Raw genomic sequence first — 13,562 nt, 5'->3', positions numbered from 1 at the left:
TACTCTATTTGACAAAAGACATTAGGAAACGTGACCATGAGAAGTGGAAAAGCATAGTAGTTTAAAAAAAAAATACAGCAGCAAAGTACATACTTAAAAACCCGCAAAAGGTTACTTACCAACCATTGCACTGACTTCTCCTGCCATCAGTCGAGACACAGTTTTGTTGTACAGGTTCACATCGATGATACCTTTACGAATAGTTTCACCTACTTTTGCTCCCAGCAACACTGAACCAGTAGTTTCAAAAATTGAAGCCAAAATGCAGGCCTGGCGCAAAGTAACTACACCAGAGCCCACAGCTGTACCAAAAGAATTGGCAACATCATTTGCCCCGACTGAGAATGCCAAGATAAAGGCAATAATAAACCCCACAATGACCATCCACAGATACTCGTCTAACGCCATATTTTCCCTCTGAGTGCACTTCTAGATAGGTTTCTCTTTGTAAGTATTTAATTAGGCAAAGCTGTAGGGTACTGAAACAGATTTGTAAAGCAGATTTCTTGTACACAATGAGTTCTCTCTGGAAAGTGCTCTCTGTAGTGTTAGAGCGTGAAGAAACTGCTAACTGGCGATTTTCAAACTACTGTCAATACTGTTTGTTTGGCCGGGTTCAGTCACCATCGAAACCCATTCCATATTTTGCTTCAGTAGTGTTATAAGTGCAATGTCCTCTCCTGCAACAGAGAAAGAGAGAGAGAGAGAAGATAAGACACTACAAAATCACAACTGGTTTAAATCAGCTCATGTGTTCTAAGAACGACATGACTCAGCAATAAATCAATTCAGATATTATTAAAACTGAATCAGTTTTAAAACAGCAGGCTCTATCACTGGCTCCAAAATAATACAGTATATTTTAAGAGAATATTTTATGTTTCCCATTTTTAAAAAGCACACACACCTCTTCTTTTGCAGCTGTTAGGCTGCAGTCAACTAATGGACCATCTTATGCCTTTTGTTTACTGGGATGCTTGCAAAGGGGGATCCTGGACCCATCCACCAAGACATATCTTACATTCTCAAGTATGAATGCCTTGTCACAATCAGTTAAAGCACAATTACTACTGTAATCTGAATGAAGAGTACCCAATTGTAGGCTCTTGCTTTGTAAATTTAACACAAACTAACCGACCCCACACAGAGCATCTGTGCACTCTTCAGGGCCGGCAGTTACATCTCCTCCCCAGTGCTGCCTCTGCGGATGGGCCTGCCACCTGGCCGAGTGCTGCCTCCACGGTCAAGCCCGCCACCCAGCCAGGTGCTGCCTCTGTGGATGGGCCGCCGCTGCCTACCTCTGCGGCCAAGCCCGCCACCACCGCTTGCCTCTGCGGCTGGCCCGCCCCCGGACCGAGTGCCACCTCGGGCACGGCACCGGGCCAAGTGCCGCCTCCGCGGCCAGGCCCACCGCTGCCACTTTCCTCCACAGCCGGGCCTGCCTGCTGCTTGCCTCCCCGGCCATGGCCGCCGCCGCCACTTCTGGTCTCCTGGGTGTGCTGGCGCCCAGCCAATCAGCTGGGCTGCCGGGACGCACATTCGAAGGCACACCCAGGAGATATAGATAGATAGATAGATAGATAGATAGATAGATAGATAGATAGATAGATAGATAGATATAGATTAACAAATAAATATATACACACACACATATATATATACACACAGACAGATAGATAGATAGATAGATAGATAGATAGATAGATAGATAGATAGATAGATAGATAAACAAACAAAAGGATTGTAGTTTCAAAAGAGTATACATGCACACCAATCTCTAGAACTCAAGCTCAGATCATGTTATTGGGTATCTGGGATCAATTAAGTTACATCGCACAAAAGCAGCTAAATATCTGACCTCGTATTTTGAAAATAAATACTGTATCGCTTCCATGAAATATTGGTGTATGCAGATCCCCTTGCTTCCAGGCCCACAAATCCTGGGTGGAAAGATTTAATTTTCTGTACCAATACAATCCAAATTCTGCTCTTAAAGCTGGTGTCTGCCACATCTATGAATTATGCAAACAGGGCAAACTTACACAATTTATTCTGGTTTTGCTACTCACAGGGAAGAGGTTTGTGAGATTTATTTGGTTTTCACATTGGAACTCCAATGCCCACCAACCAGAGCCAGGTGCAAAACAAGCAGCTTGAGGGCAAAGTCAGATGCAAGATGATGGCTAGGCGAGCATACACAGTTACCTACAGGTTCCCATGATGGGATGGATTGCATATACAAGTACAAATCTGCATGTGTGTTATTACACATCAGAGATTCAAACACAAAACTCTGAAACTGGACAGCAGAGCTGCACAAAGGCCTGATAAAAGGCAAGCAATTAATGCTCAGATCTGTCAGGGTAGCTCTAAAGACCATGGCGCTTTCCAGACTAGCTGCTCATTAGTAGCAAAATGTCTCCATTCGGGCAAATTGCATTCGGAACAGAAACAGCAGGGGGAACAGTCTCGCAGCAACTAACAACTCAACAAAACAGCAACTTTTCCATGCCAGATGTACAACGTCCTAGCTCCATTTCACAGCGATTAAATTCAAAACAAGGCATTGGAAATGTGAATGGCACCCGGCTGTCCACGTAGGGACTCCGGTGTCAGGACACAGGAAGTGTGGAAGCACACTTCCAAGATTACCCCGTTGCAGGGTCTAGTCTGGAAAGCGCCCAGGGGCACCAAGCAGGGAACCAGGAGTGAGGGAACAGACCAGGAACTTGGTCAGGAAGCAAGCTTGGAGTCAAAACCAAAGCCAAGCAGACACACCAGGGATCACAGCTAGGACCACCACCACCTGCTCCTGTTAATACTGGTAATTATCAATCAGAAATCCTTGATAAGCTACTGCAAACCACTCAGAGAGCATAAACAGCCTTCTGCTTATTTCTGATACAGGGCACAGAAGTCTCACTCCCCAAACACCAGACAGACATTTTATTCAGGCTTCTGTAATTCATCCAGTTGGCCTACACACCTTTTAAGCATATCATTGAAGCTATAAGGACTTAAAAAAGGAGCTGTTTTAAATAAAGACTGAAATTCAGGGGCGTAGCAAGGTTGGAGTGGGCCAAGAGACAAGATTTTAAAATGGCCGCCCCTCACTGAAGCTCAGCTCATGAAGTAGAGAAATCTTACATGAGGCTGAATAGTGGTAACAAAAAGCACAAATATATATATTATATATATATACATGCCACAATAGAACATCATCCTAAATTATTTTTTAAAACTTTTTGTAAATTGTGGACAATGCAAGTCGTTTAATGGTACTAAAGACATGCTGTTCTGGTAGCTCCAGCTCTTAACACTCCCATCAATTTCGGAGGATGAATACAACTGAAGGAAGCCCGGGCAGGTGTGCGGCTGGGGGAGTCAATCATGTGACTTGCCTCTGGGGGCCCCCCAAGGCAGTGGGCCCCCAGACAACTGTCTCCCCTTGCCCTATTATAGTTACGCCCCTGCTGAAATTCTCAAGAAGCAGAATTCTGCACCTAGTATCTCACAAAGCACATTTCCTCTACTCCCACCGAATTACACTGAGCCCTGATTATAGCCTGAGAGACTCTAAAGGCTGCCAGTCTCTCCACCATACACATAAAAATTTAAAGAACATCTATCTGGCATTTAGATCATTACCATTCCTTCTAATAATAGAATTTTGATGTTGGAAGCTGAATCATTCATTCAGCATCATCATAACACTTTTTTAATTCTTTTCTCTTGCTTTCTACAATATTCTGCAGAGATATTTCTATAGCTCATTATTGCATTCACTTACTGACAGCAGCTTCTTCAAGATTTCAGACAGGAGTCTTTCCCAGTCCAATTTGGAGATGCCAGGGATTGAACCTGGGACCTTCTGCATGCAAGTCAAAGCATGATTTGACTACAGACTGAACATGGGGAATAAAGGCAAGAGAGGGGAGACACAGATAAAACCAAGGCTCTGAAACTGTTCAACAGGGTGGATGCTAACACTACCAATGAATAAGGAAAGAGTACAAGAGGGGGAGGGATTGGACATAATAATTCTGACAACGAATCCAAGTAGGAATGTCAAACACACTGAAGTTCAGGGCTAGGGAAGTATTGCGGAGAGTCATCAGCGTACACATGGTACTGAAACTATGGGATCTGATGAGGTCCCTCCAGGGACTATATGCAGAGAGAGAACAGCAGGGGGCAGAGAACAGAACCCTGAGATATTCATAATATATGATATAATATACATTCTATAGTCTATATAGAATATAGAATATATCTTTAAGTCATCAACAACCACATTTTAAGTCATCAACGAGTAATCCTGTGGTGTCCAAATTATTTTCAAGCAATACTGAAGTCCTGAAAAACTTAAAGAAAAATCCCTGACAGAGACTAGCTGAAAGGCAGCATAGAATCCTATAGACAGATTTTCAAGAGCAATATAGCTTTTATTAATATCTCACTCACAATTCCAAGTTCAACTACGATTTTGGCAACTGAGTTTGCATTAAGTAGACTTCTCACTCCCAATGGCTGGAAGGCAGCAGGTGAAAGGCTCATTGCTCTACCACCACCAGTATTCCCTTCTTTTGCATAATGGCCATTCCTGAGCCACTGGTTAAGCAAGGAGTCCACCTGAACTGAAACAGAAGCCAAAGCCAAAAAGGTCTGTGTTGCTTTGAAGCAGTACTGAACCCATAAACACAAAAAGTAGTTAACTAATTCAAAACCAGTTTAGGCATGAAGAAAATTATTTTTGAATGGTGACAAGGCTTTTCTCCACTTCAGCTGTATTTGGAGAACCTATATTTCCCTATGGCATCTGGGAGAGGACAGGAAGGAAGGAGGAGAAAGATTAGTTGACAGGACTGGGAGACTTCCTGGTGAGGCTTGCCCATCCACAGGCAATTTTCCAGCAATAGGGCCTCTGTATGGATCCTTGAATAGAGGCTGGAAGCTTCTTTTGTTTCCTTAGCAATGCAGTTCCTTCTTGCTGCCACTCTACCATTAATCCTAAACAGGGTAATCCACAGCTCCAGTGCTGCTCAGGGAAGGAGGAGTTTCCACAGCTGATATGTTACTCTTCCAAGGGTGTGGTGGGGTGGGGGGGACAGGATTACTGACAATCATGTATGTTATGATGTGAAACACACAATGCCTAAAGAAGATTCAGTTCCTTAACTTTAGTTCTCCTCCTCAGAACAATAATCATGGTTTGACGCTTGCGTATGCAAGCAAGAGAGGACATAAAATTAACAGTATGAATTTATTTTCTTACCGATTTTAATCAATTATGTGTTTGATATTATTCTGTATGAAGTGATCTAACCTGGATAGAGGTGTCTGAATCAGCTATCAAACAACTTTTTAAAGCAAGTGTCTGAACTGGAGAAAGAAATTCTCATGATCAGCCTGAACTGTAAGCAAACCCATATCCCCGATTTAAACATGTAAAGGCCATTAGAAATGTATATTTTTCCTCCCATTTATCATTTTGACACACAGTATATTAGTGTTCCCATTTTATGGATGGGAAACTGAAGGCTGCTTGTGAAAAACGAGTACTGTAATTCTAAGCAGAATTAATGGAGCCTACGTTCCACTTTTTTCAACACCATGACTCCTACTTCCTCTCCTGCGCTCTGAATTTTATTTGGATCTGTGAATCTGTTTTGCATCAGAGTATGAATGCAAACATTGTTTGAAGGACACAGATGTAGGGTTGGGCACGAAGTGAGGTTCGTGCACATTTTCAGCACCGAAGTGGTTCGGATGGGGGCTGAACAGTTTGGCGCTCCGAAGTGCTGCCAGAGATGGAGTGAGCAGCAAGTGACACATTTAAAAGGGAGTATAGTAGGTCCTTACCTGCTCTCCACTGCTCCATGGAGTTTCCTGCTGTGGCAGGCCCCCCCCCCAACAGCCCGCCCCTCTAACAGCCTGTGTGTGGTGCTGGCGCAGCACACACATGGCCTTCGCACATGCATGGAGGTCATGTGTGTGCCACTGCCACACAAAGGCTGTTGGTGCGGAGTACCACTGCAGCAGGAAGCTGCATGGAGCAGTGGAGAGTAGGAAAGGACCTGCTCTACTCCGTTTTAGAAGTACCACTCTGTGCTACCTGCCCCCTCCTGGAGGCACCTCAGAGCGCCAAACTGATTTGGTGCCAAACCTGTGCACAAACCTCGCTTTGTGCACATCCCTACAGAGATGGTGATCTCATAAACCTTCCATTTAAAATATATGCTAATAAATGCAATAAATGACATGCTCACTGCAGGAAGGGCTGAAAGCTACGAAAATGAGCTCTTTGCAGCATATTATGCAACCAATAAGCATCAAGGTTAACCTCAAAAAAGTGTTCTTAACTTTGTTAGGTTATCAATTCCAGTTTTCTATTTTGCTATTTAAAAAATATAGGAATAAAGTTACTTTGCCCTTGGGGGGGATGTTCTGCATAAAGCAACATCCATGACAAGGTGGTAGTGCAAACCCAATAACAACAGAAAAGAGAAGGAAGTCAGGAATGGATCCACCTAGGTGAAGGCAAAGAATTATATTTATTTATTATTTAGTGCATTTATATACTGTCCCTTGTAGAGGGGGAAGAGAAATGGGTTTCTCTTTACCCCCTTTACAAGTAACATAGAACAGAAACATGGCTACCTGGAGCAAATAAATATTTTATTAAATAACTCTGCCTCTGAATATCCTGATCTTGGTACCACATTTAAATTTCTAGGCACCATGTCCCTGGTACCTGGTATTTGTCAAGCCCTTCATAAGAAATATCCACAAATCAAAGTAATACTGTCCTTTGATTAGGACCAACGCTAATCACAGCACATTAAATAGCAAGCTTTTCAAGTTTTACACAACTGACTCCTCATCAGGCTAACAAAAGGACAAGGGGCCAAAGAGGCATGTTGGTGACCCTTGGTGTGCATTAAACCATCATACACACATTTCAGAGGTTGAGCCAATTCTGCATAAAATAAGAAGTTCCTTTATCTTGATGTTTAGCTCCTGGCTTTGCTTGCTGGTGCATACAGTCGGCTGCTCTGGTGTTAGAGTAACATCCTGTCCTTTTTCTAATGCATTGTTTTGCAGGGTCAGTTATCCAGGCTTTTTCAGGACAGAAGCATCTGTCATCAGCTTTCTCTGCCTTTCTAAGGCTTGGTGCTGGGAGACTTTCAGCTCTCCTTTGTGATGTGCTGGGCAAGTTGGCGTTCTTTCTATTAAATGAGGGCAAAACCTAAATAAAAGGGAGGGGAAAGATCTTTTAAAAACAAGATTTCTTAATTTTTGTTTAAAAAATGTTTTATATCAGGTGTCACTTAAAAGAAAACTTTTGATTTAAAATTCAAAATAGGGTGATGCTTTTTATTAGGCGCAACTAAAAAGTCATAAAGCATTAAATGAATTAAATTCTCAATTAAAGAATTAAATTCTCCAGAACACTTAATCAGGCTACCTGGTAAGCAAAAAGACAGGGGAGGAAGAATACATGTTGGAGAGCTGCAATGATCTGCAGTTTGTAGTATTCAAAGATGGGATTTAGGAGGATCACAGTACTTTGGAAAAAAGAAATCATAATCTGGTTTCAGAGATCCAGTGTGACTTATATAATCTGATCACAGACCACTGCTGATTATTGTGGCTAACACATATCTAAAAAGCTGTAGAAGGCGCAGATGCTCTACCAAGTCCTAAACAGTGTTCTCTCTAATTTTTTCATCTGTGTGCAGACTACATTTTGTTCTGGGTGGCAGTTTCAAAACAGCGTGTGCACACATACATTCAGATTGGGACCTTCCTGATTCAGCCTGAGCGGGATCTAAAATTAACTGAGCGGACATCAAAAAATGTGTGAGCACACATGCATGTGCATGCCTTAGAGGGAACACGTGCACAGTCTTCATCATGTGTAGTAGATTAGAGAGACTATCAACCAAAATATGGAGCTGAGAGAAGGTGGCCAAGAAACAGGCTTCCAGAAAGCACAAGAGTTTCAGTAGCAAAAATGTACTTTCAAATAAAGGAAAGCCAATTGTTCTGGATAAGATGGCTCCTGCACATTAGGTAATGTCAGTGTCAGCTCATGACTACACAGTCACTTTTGGGCCAACTAAAGTGCATGGAGCTGGAATAATTTATCCACACAACTCCATATCATGTTACTGGTTGCCCATGATTACTTTCTAGTTGCTTCTTTTCACATGGAGAAAATGGGAAATACCTCATAAAGAGGTATCAAATTTCTGGAACATGTGTCTGTCCAAACAATGTCCTTTGCTTCAGCCATTTTCCCCGATCCTTGTCCTTTATTTATACCTTTTTCCTTAGCCGATTTTGCCCATATCATTCCGTTTCTTATGCCAACTTATTTTTCTTCCAGAGAGTAAGATCCCGCCCACCCTCAAATCTTTCAAAATCCCAGGCAGTCCATAGAGGTAACCCCCCCCCCTTTTTTTGCCCCTGCAAAGGTTGAGTGTATTTGAAGCCATAGCTGCAAATACATGAATGTGGCACTTTTCATAAATCATAATGAAACACAAATCTGAGGTCCCAAAAGGAAAAAAGCACATATGTATGGGAACAAGATTAGTATCACAGAGTAAACAAACTAAAAGACAAGAAATGTTGCTGCAGACATGCCCCTACTAAAAGGGTTAATTCAATCCAGAATGCTACAGAATGTCTGGAAACTGCATGATAGACAGTAGTAACAAGTGCAGCCTTCCCCATCACTGCAACCATATCAGATAAAGCCATACCTGTTATACTGCTGTCTCTCATGCACTCTAGAAAGACACAGGAGCCCTGCTAGACAAAAAGATGGCAATCCCAATGAGCAGCTGGAGAAGCAAAACCATACAGCCTAACAAACCAATCATTAAAAAGAACAGCAATAAAAGCCATTCACAATAGTTTAGACAAACATCACTACTAAGCACTAAAAGCTCCTGCAAATAAGATGGACTTTTGTCTGGCGCCTAAAAGATAATAAAGACCATGCTGGACAAACATATATAGGGAGGGAGTTCCACAAACCAGAGCACAGCCACAGCAGAGACCCAAAGACAGGGTATTGCGAAAAGGACCTCCAGGATGATACACACTGATAAGCAGGTTTATTTATTTATTTGACATATTTATATACCATCCAAATCCTGGTCTCTGGGTGGTTTACAACGAAACAAGACAAAGTAAAACAAAATTAAACTGTTAAAACATTTAAAAACTTAAATTTAACACAATTTAAAAACTGTCCATAAGGGAGAATGCAATCATTAAAGATACCCTGGTCCAAGACCATTTAAGTCTATAAGTGCTGTAAGTCAAAACCAGCACTTTGAGAAACAAAATTGAAGCCAACGAAAATCAAGGGATCTATGTCCACTACATAATTAGTGGACATAGATCTCTATGTATCTGGACATAGCTATGTATGTCCACTACATACATAGTGGTCATAGATCCATATGTTAACCAGGAACACTACACAAACATAACTTAGCCAGGGTCCTGGTTAACAGCCCTGCCACTGTATTGTGGACCAGTCTAAAGAACTCTCAAAGCAGCACCACAAATAATTAATTGCAGTAATAAAGTTTAGACAACTATGGCCAGATCACCACTTTTCCAACTGCTTTTCATGTTCTTTAAAGAGCATAAGTGACTGGGGCAATTGCCTCCCTCTGAAGCAAACCTGAAAGTTCATATGGGAAGAAGACCAACAGTTGAGAGAAGAAAAACCAGAAGAGGACCTGAAGATGGTACCACCCCACGTCCAAGAGCAGGGGGACAGACATTCTCCAAGTGTCAAACTACATATTACTTTAAATGCAGTTTGGCCCTACATGTGCATCCCCCCATAAAGCAAATAGTCACTGTGGGGGAGGGGATCTGGACCATGGCATGCAGGAGGAGTGGGGACTCTTAGCCCTTTCCCCTGGCACAATCCCAAGGCACCACTCCACAGCTACTTGCCTCAGCAAGTCATTATCTGAATCCAGGCTACAGGAGAGACAAAGGGTTAGAAACTTCTCTCCCCACAATCACAATCCTAGACACACACAACTATGTTTTTAGCATAATGTGTAGTTTGACCCTGAAAGAGGTCAGAGGGAAGGCTTAAAACAAGCCCAGCAAAAAAGAGTAAAGGTTTACCTGTTTCAACATCAGGCTAATGACTTCTTGGGAGTAATCAGAAGAAAGGGTCTGGGGTAGGTGGGTGTGGAGCAGCAAATTCCAGGAGCTCTCCATTTCAACTCCTTCCCCCTTGCCGTGGAGGGCCTTTCCTAGATTTTACTCAGGAGCTGCTCCTTTTCTGGAACTAAAACCCTAATACCCCAAATCTGTGAATGGCCTTAACTTGAGTTATCTTTGAGCTGGGTCCATCCTGGTTGCATATGAAAGGGAGACTAGAAGTGTAAGGACTGGAAGATATTCCCCTTCAGGGGATGGAGCTTCTTGGGGAAGAGCAGAAGGTTTCAAGTTCCCTCTCTAGCTTCTCCAAGATAGGACAAGATTTATTTATTTTTAATAGGACAAGATTTTTTAATTGAACCAACAAACTACCAAAGCATACAGTACGTTGCCAAAGCACAATTATATACAAAGTGGTTGTTTGTACATCATATATCTACAAAGATTTACACACAAGGATTTGGAAACCCACAAGGTTATGAAGTATATGCAGGTAGTACTGTAACTCGGGGATGGGGGATTACAAGGCACATCAGGTAATCGGGGCGGGGGGGGGTTACATCCAGCGTCCATTTCCATAATTTGTCCCCTTGCTGTTTAGAAGAGATACTCTTGTCTTTTTGCACATAACCATACAAACTTTTCCAGAAGAGATTTACTGTCTCATCTGCGTGAACCTCTTGGTTGCGTCTTCCCTCCCTATTCCTATGCAGGAGCATTGCATAAATGACATACAGGTTTACTAATCTGATTACGAGAAGGGGAACGTTCCAATTCCCTAGTATGAGGGCATCCGTTCCGTCCCGTTTCCTTGAAGGTTTCTTTCTGGGACCTCGAAAAGAGGTTCTATCGCTCAAACCCGAGGTTAGTTCTTCCCAAGTCTGTTTTTCCAAATCAGGCTACTCTAACAACTTGCTTACTCCCTGCCACACTCTTTTGGCTACCACACACTCTTTTAAGAAATGTGAATGGGCTGAGAGAGATTCCTGCTTGCAACCTTGGAGAAGCCACTGCCAGTCTATGTAGACAATACTGAGCTAGATAGACCAATGGTCTGACTCAGTATATGGCAGCTTCCTATGTTCCTATGACTGTAGCTCAGTGGCAGAGCAGTTGCTTCGTATGCAGAAAATCCCAGATCCATTTTCTGCCATCTCCAGGTAGGGCAGAGATATACTTGTCTGAAACCTTGGAGTTTCACTGTCAGTCAGCGTAATAGATAATACTGAGATGAATTAATTGTATAACTTGGAATGAGGTGATTTCCCATGTAAGGATCCAATATGCTGGAAGTGGAGTTTATTTTAACACACCCTTATTTTTGATTTTCATGACATTTTACCTGTCTCAAACCTCCAGCAAAGAAAGAGAAAAATAAATACTAAAGAAGAAAGAAAGCAAAAACTCTGAAGTATACCTGTAACTGTCAGTGCCACAAAGCTCTGTGGAAATATGCACTGAAGTTTGAACAATAGCTTTTCAGACAGCTAACAACATAATCCTGTTCCCCTGCTGTGTGCCACGTGAATAGGCTAAGATCACATGTAAGCCTCCTCACACTCATGCAATGCAGGGCAGCTGCTGTGCTGCATTAAAGCAACAAACCAAAAGCAGTACTGTGGCAGAGCAAGTTACATCATGCCCAGAATGAAGGCTGCAACAGCCCAGCTGCATGGCAAGGCAAAAGTGGACAGAGGTATGGTGGACTTAATTAGTATCCTAACCACCATTCCAGGATTGGAACCATTTGTGCCAGTGCAGCAATGCACACAGAAAATGAGAGATACGGATACATCACAATATTCACTGCACATCCCCTGCACCAAGTAGGCGGGACAATATGATTTTGGCAAAGAGACACCTATTTTAAAGTGGAAATTCTTTTATATTTAGCAAGGGGAGAGCAACAGGCCTTATCCAACCCCAGCACAGCATCCTTCCAGTGCCTATTGCTGGTATCTGCTTTCACAGATACCAGATCATTATGCAGTCAAGTTTCCTGCATTTGGGGAAATTGCAGGGGTCAGCACACCCAGAGTGCAATAGATGAGCCTCACCATAGGAAAACCACCTTTGTGGTGTAGTGGTTAGAGTGCTGGACTCGGACCGGGGAGACCCGAGTTCCAATCCCCATTCAGCCATGATACTTGCTGAGTGACTCTGGGCAAGTCACTTCTCTCTCAGCCCAACCTACCTCACAGGGTTGTTGTGAGGAGAAACTTAAGTATGTACACTGCTCTGGGCTCCTTCGAGGAAACGCAGAATATAAATGTAAAATAAATAAAATAAAATAAAATAAAATGATGGTTCCTTTCTTTTTATATTGTGAGCCCTTTGGGGACAGGGGAATATATTATCACAATACCAGGAAAAGGGGCCATCCCATGAAACAGAAGGCCAGGAAATTTAGGACTGACAAAAGGAGGTACTTTTTCCACACAGTGCATAATCTATGGAATTCTCTGCTGCAGGATATGCTGATGGCCACTAGCTTGGATGGCTTTAAAAGGGGCTTAGACAAATTCATGGAGGACAGGTCTACCCATGGCTACAAGTCTGGTGGCTATAAGCCATCTCCAGCCTCAAAGGCATGAGTAACAGCAGCCACAAGACTGAACTCTTGTGGCATACTTTTCAGGTTTGTCACATGGACAATCACTCAAGCTGAACAAGTACTGTATAGCTAAGCAGATGGTAGAAGATCTGCTGAGAAGCAAGCTGCAGAGAAAACCTTACTCATTAAAAATGTGTGGAGGAGGCAACAGTTCGTCCCAATGTCATTTCGGAAGGAAACAAGTAATTGCGAAAAATATGCAACAAGCAATTAGTATGGAGAGTAAGAATTCATTTTTTAGAATTCTTACCTGGCTACAGAATGAAGGGATCAACTCAAGCTGTGAGCTTTAAGCAAGAATACTTGTGAAAGAGTCAAGTGCAAGAATTTGAATGTGAGAAGTGGACACTCCTTAACACATCCAATCACACTCTCATAAATGTGAACCATAAATGTGTATTTAATATAATATAATATAATATAATATAATATAATATAATATAATATAATATAATATAAATGAACGTGGAAAGCAAACTGACTTTTTGCCAGTTTCTTCAAGGTTGTAAAACCATGTCAGCATTGGTCACTATGGGGCAACGTGCATTCTCAGAGTCCATTTTTATTTCTGAGAACTGTAAAAATTTTAAAGAATGTATTCCCATTTATCTCCACAACAACCTGAAACAGCAAATAATAAGATCTAACACATCAAAACACCACAATATTAAAATGCTGAAAGATGAAACAAAAACGAACACTAAACCACCTACAGAATTTACTGCACAGCGTGAAAGCAAAG

At 42.2% G+C, this 13,562-nt stretch overlaps 1 protein-coding gene across 15 annotated transcripts in view; it reads right to left on the bottom strand.

Moving 5' to 3' along the window:
* SLC20A2 (solute carrier family 20 member 2) overlaps positions 1-13,562 on the bottom strand; it is a 120,266-nt gene that overhangs the window by 44,321 nt on the left and 62,383 nt on the right. For 12 of the 15 annotated variants that reach the window (XR_008309618.1, XM_053260302.1, XM_053260299.1 and 9 more), the window contains one exon: positions 120-680. Coding sequence is in view for 14 of the 15 variants with exons in the window: in XM_053260302.1 (XP_053116277.1) it covers positions 120-408 (289 nt within the window). In the remaining variant the exon portion in view is untranslated. Of the gene's footprint in view, positions 1-119; positions 681-3,790; positions 3,906-6,958; positions 7,250-13,562 lie in introns of all 15 variants that reach the window. The other 3 variants (XM_053260295.1, XM_053260301.1, XM_053260297.1) reach the window with 2 other exon arrangements.

This window comes from Hemicordylus capensis, chromosome 6 (assembly GCF_027244095.1).
Source record: "Hemicordylus capensis ecotype Gifberg chromosome 6, rHemCap1.1.pri, whole genome shotgun sequence".
Lineage (NCBI taxonomy): Eukaryota > Metazoa > Chordata > Lepidosauria > Squamata > Cordylidae > Hemicordylus > Hemicordylus capensis.
The sequence above is the reverse complement of the archived record's forward strand: the minus strand, read 5'-3'. Positions and strand labels throughout refer to the sequence as shown.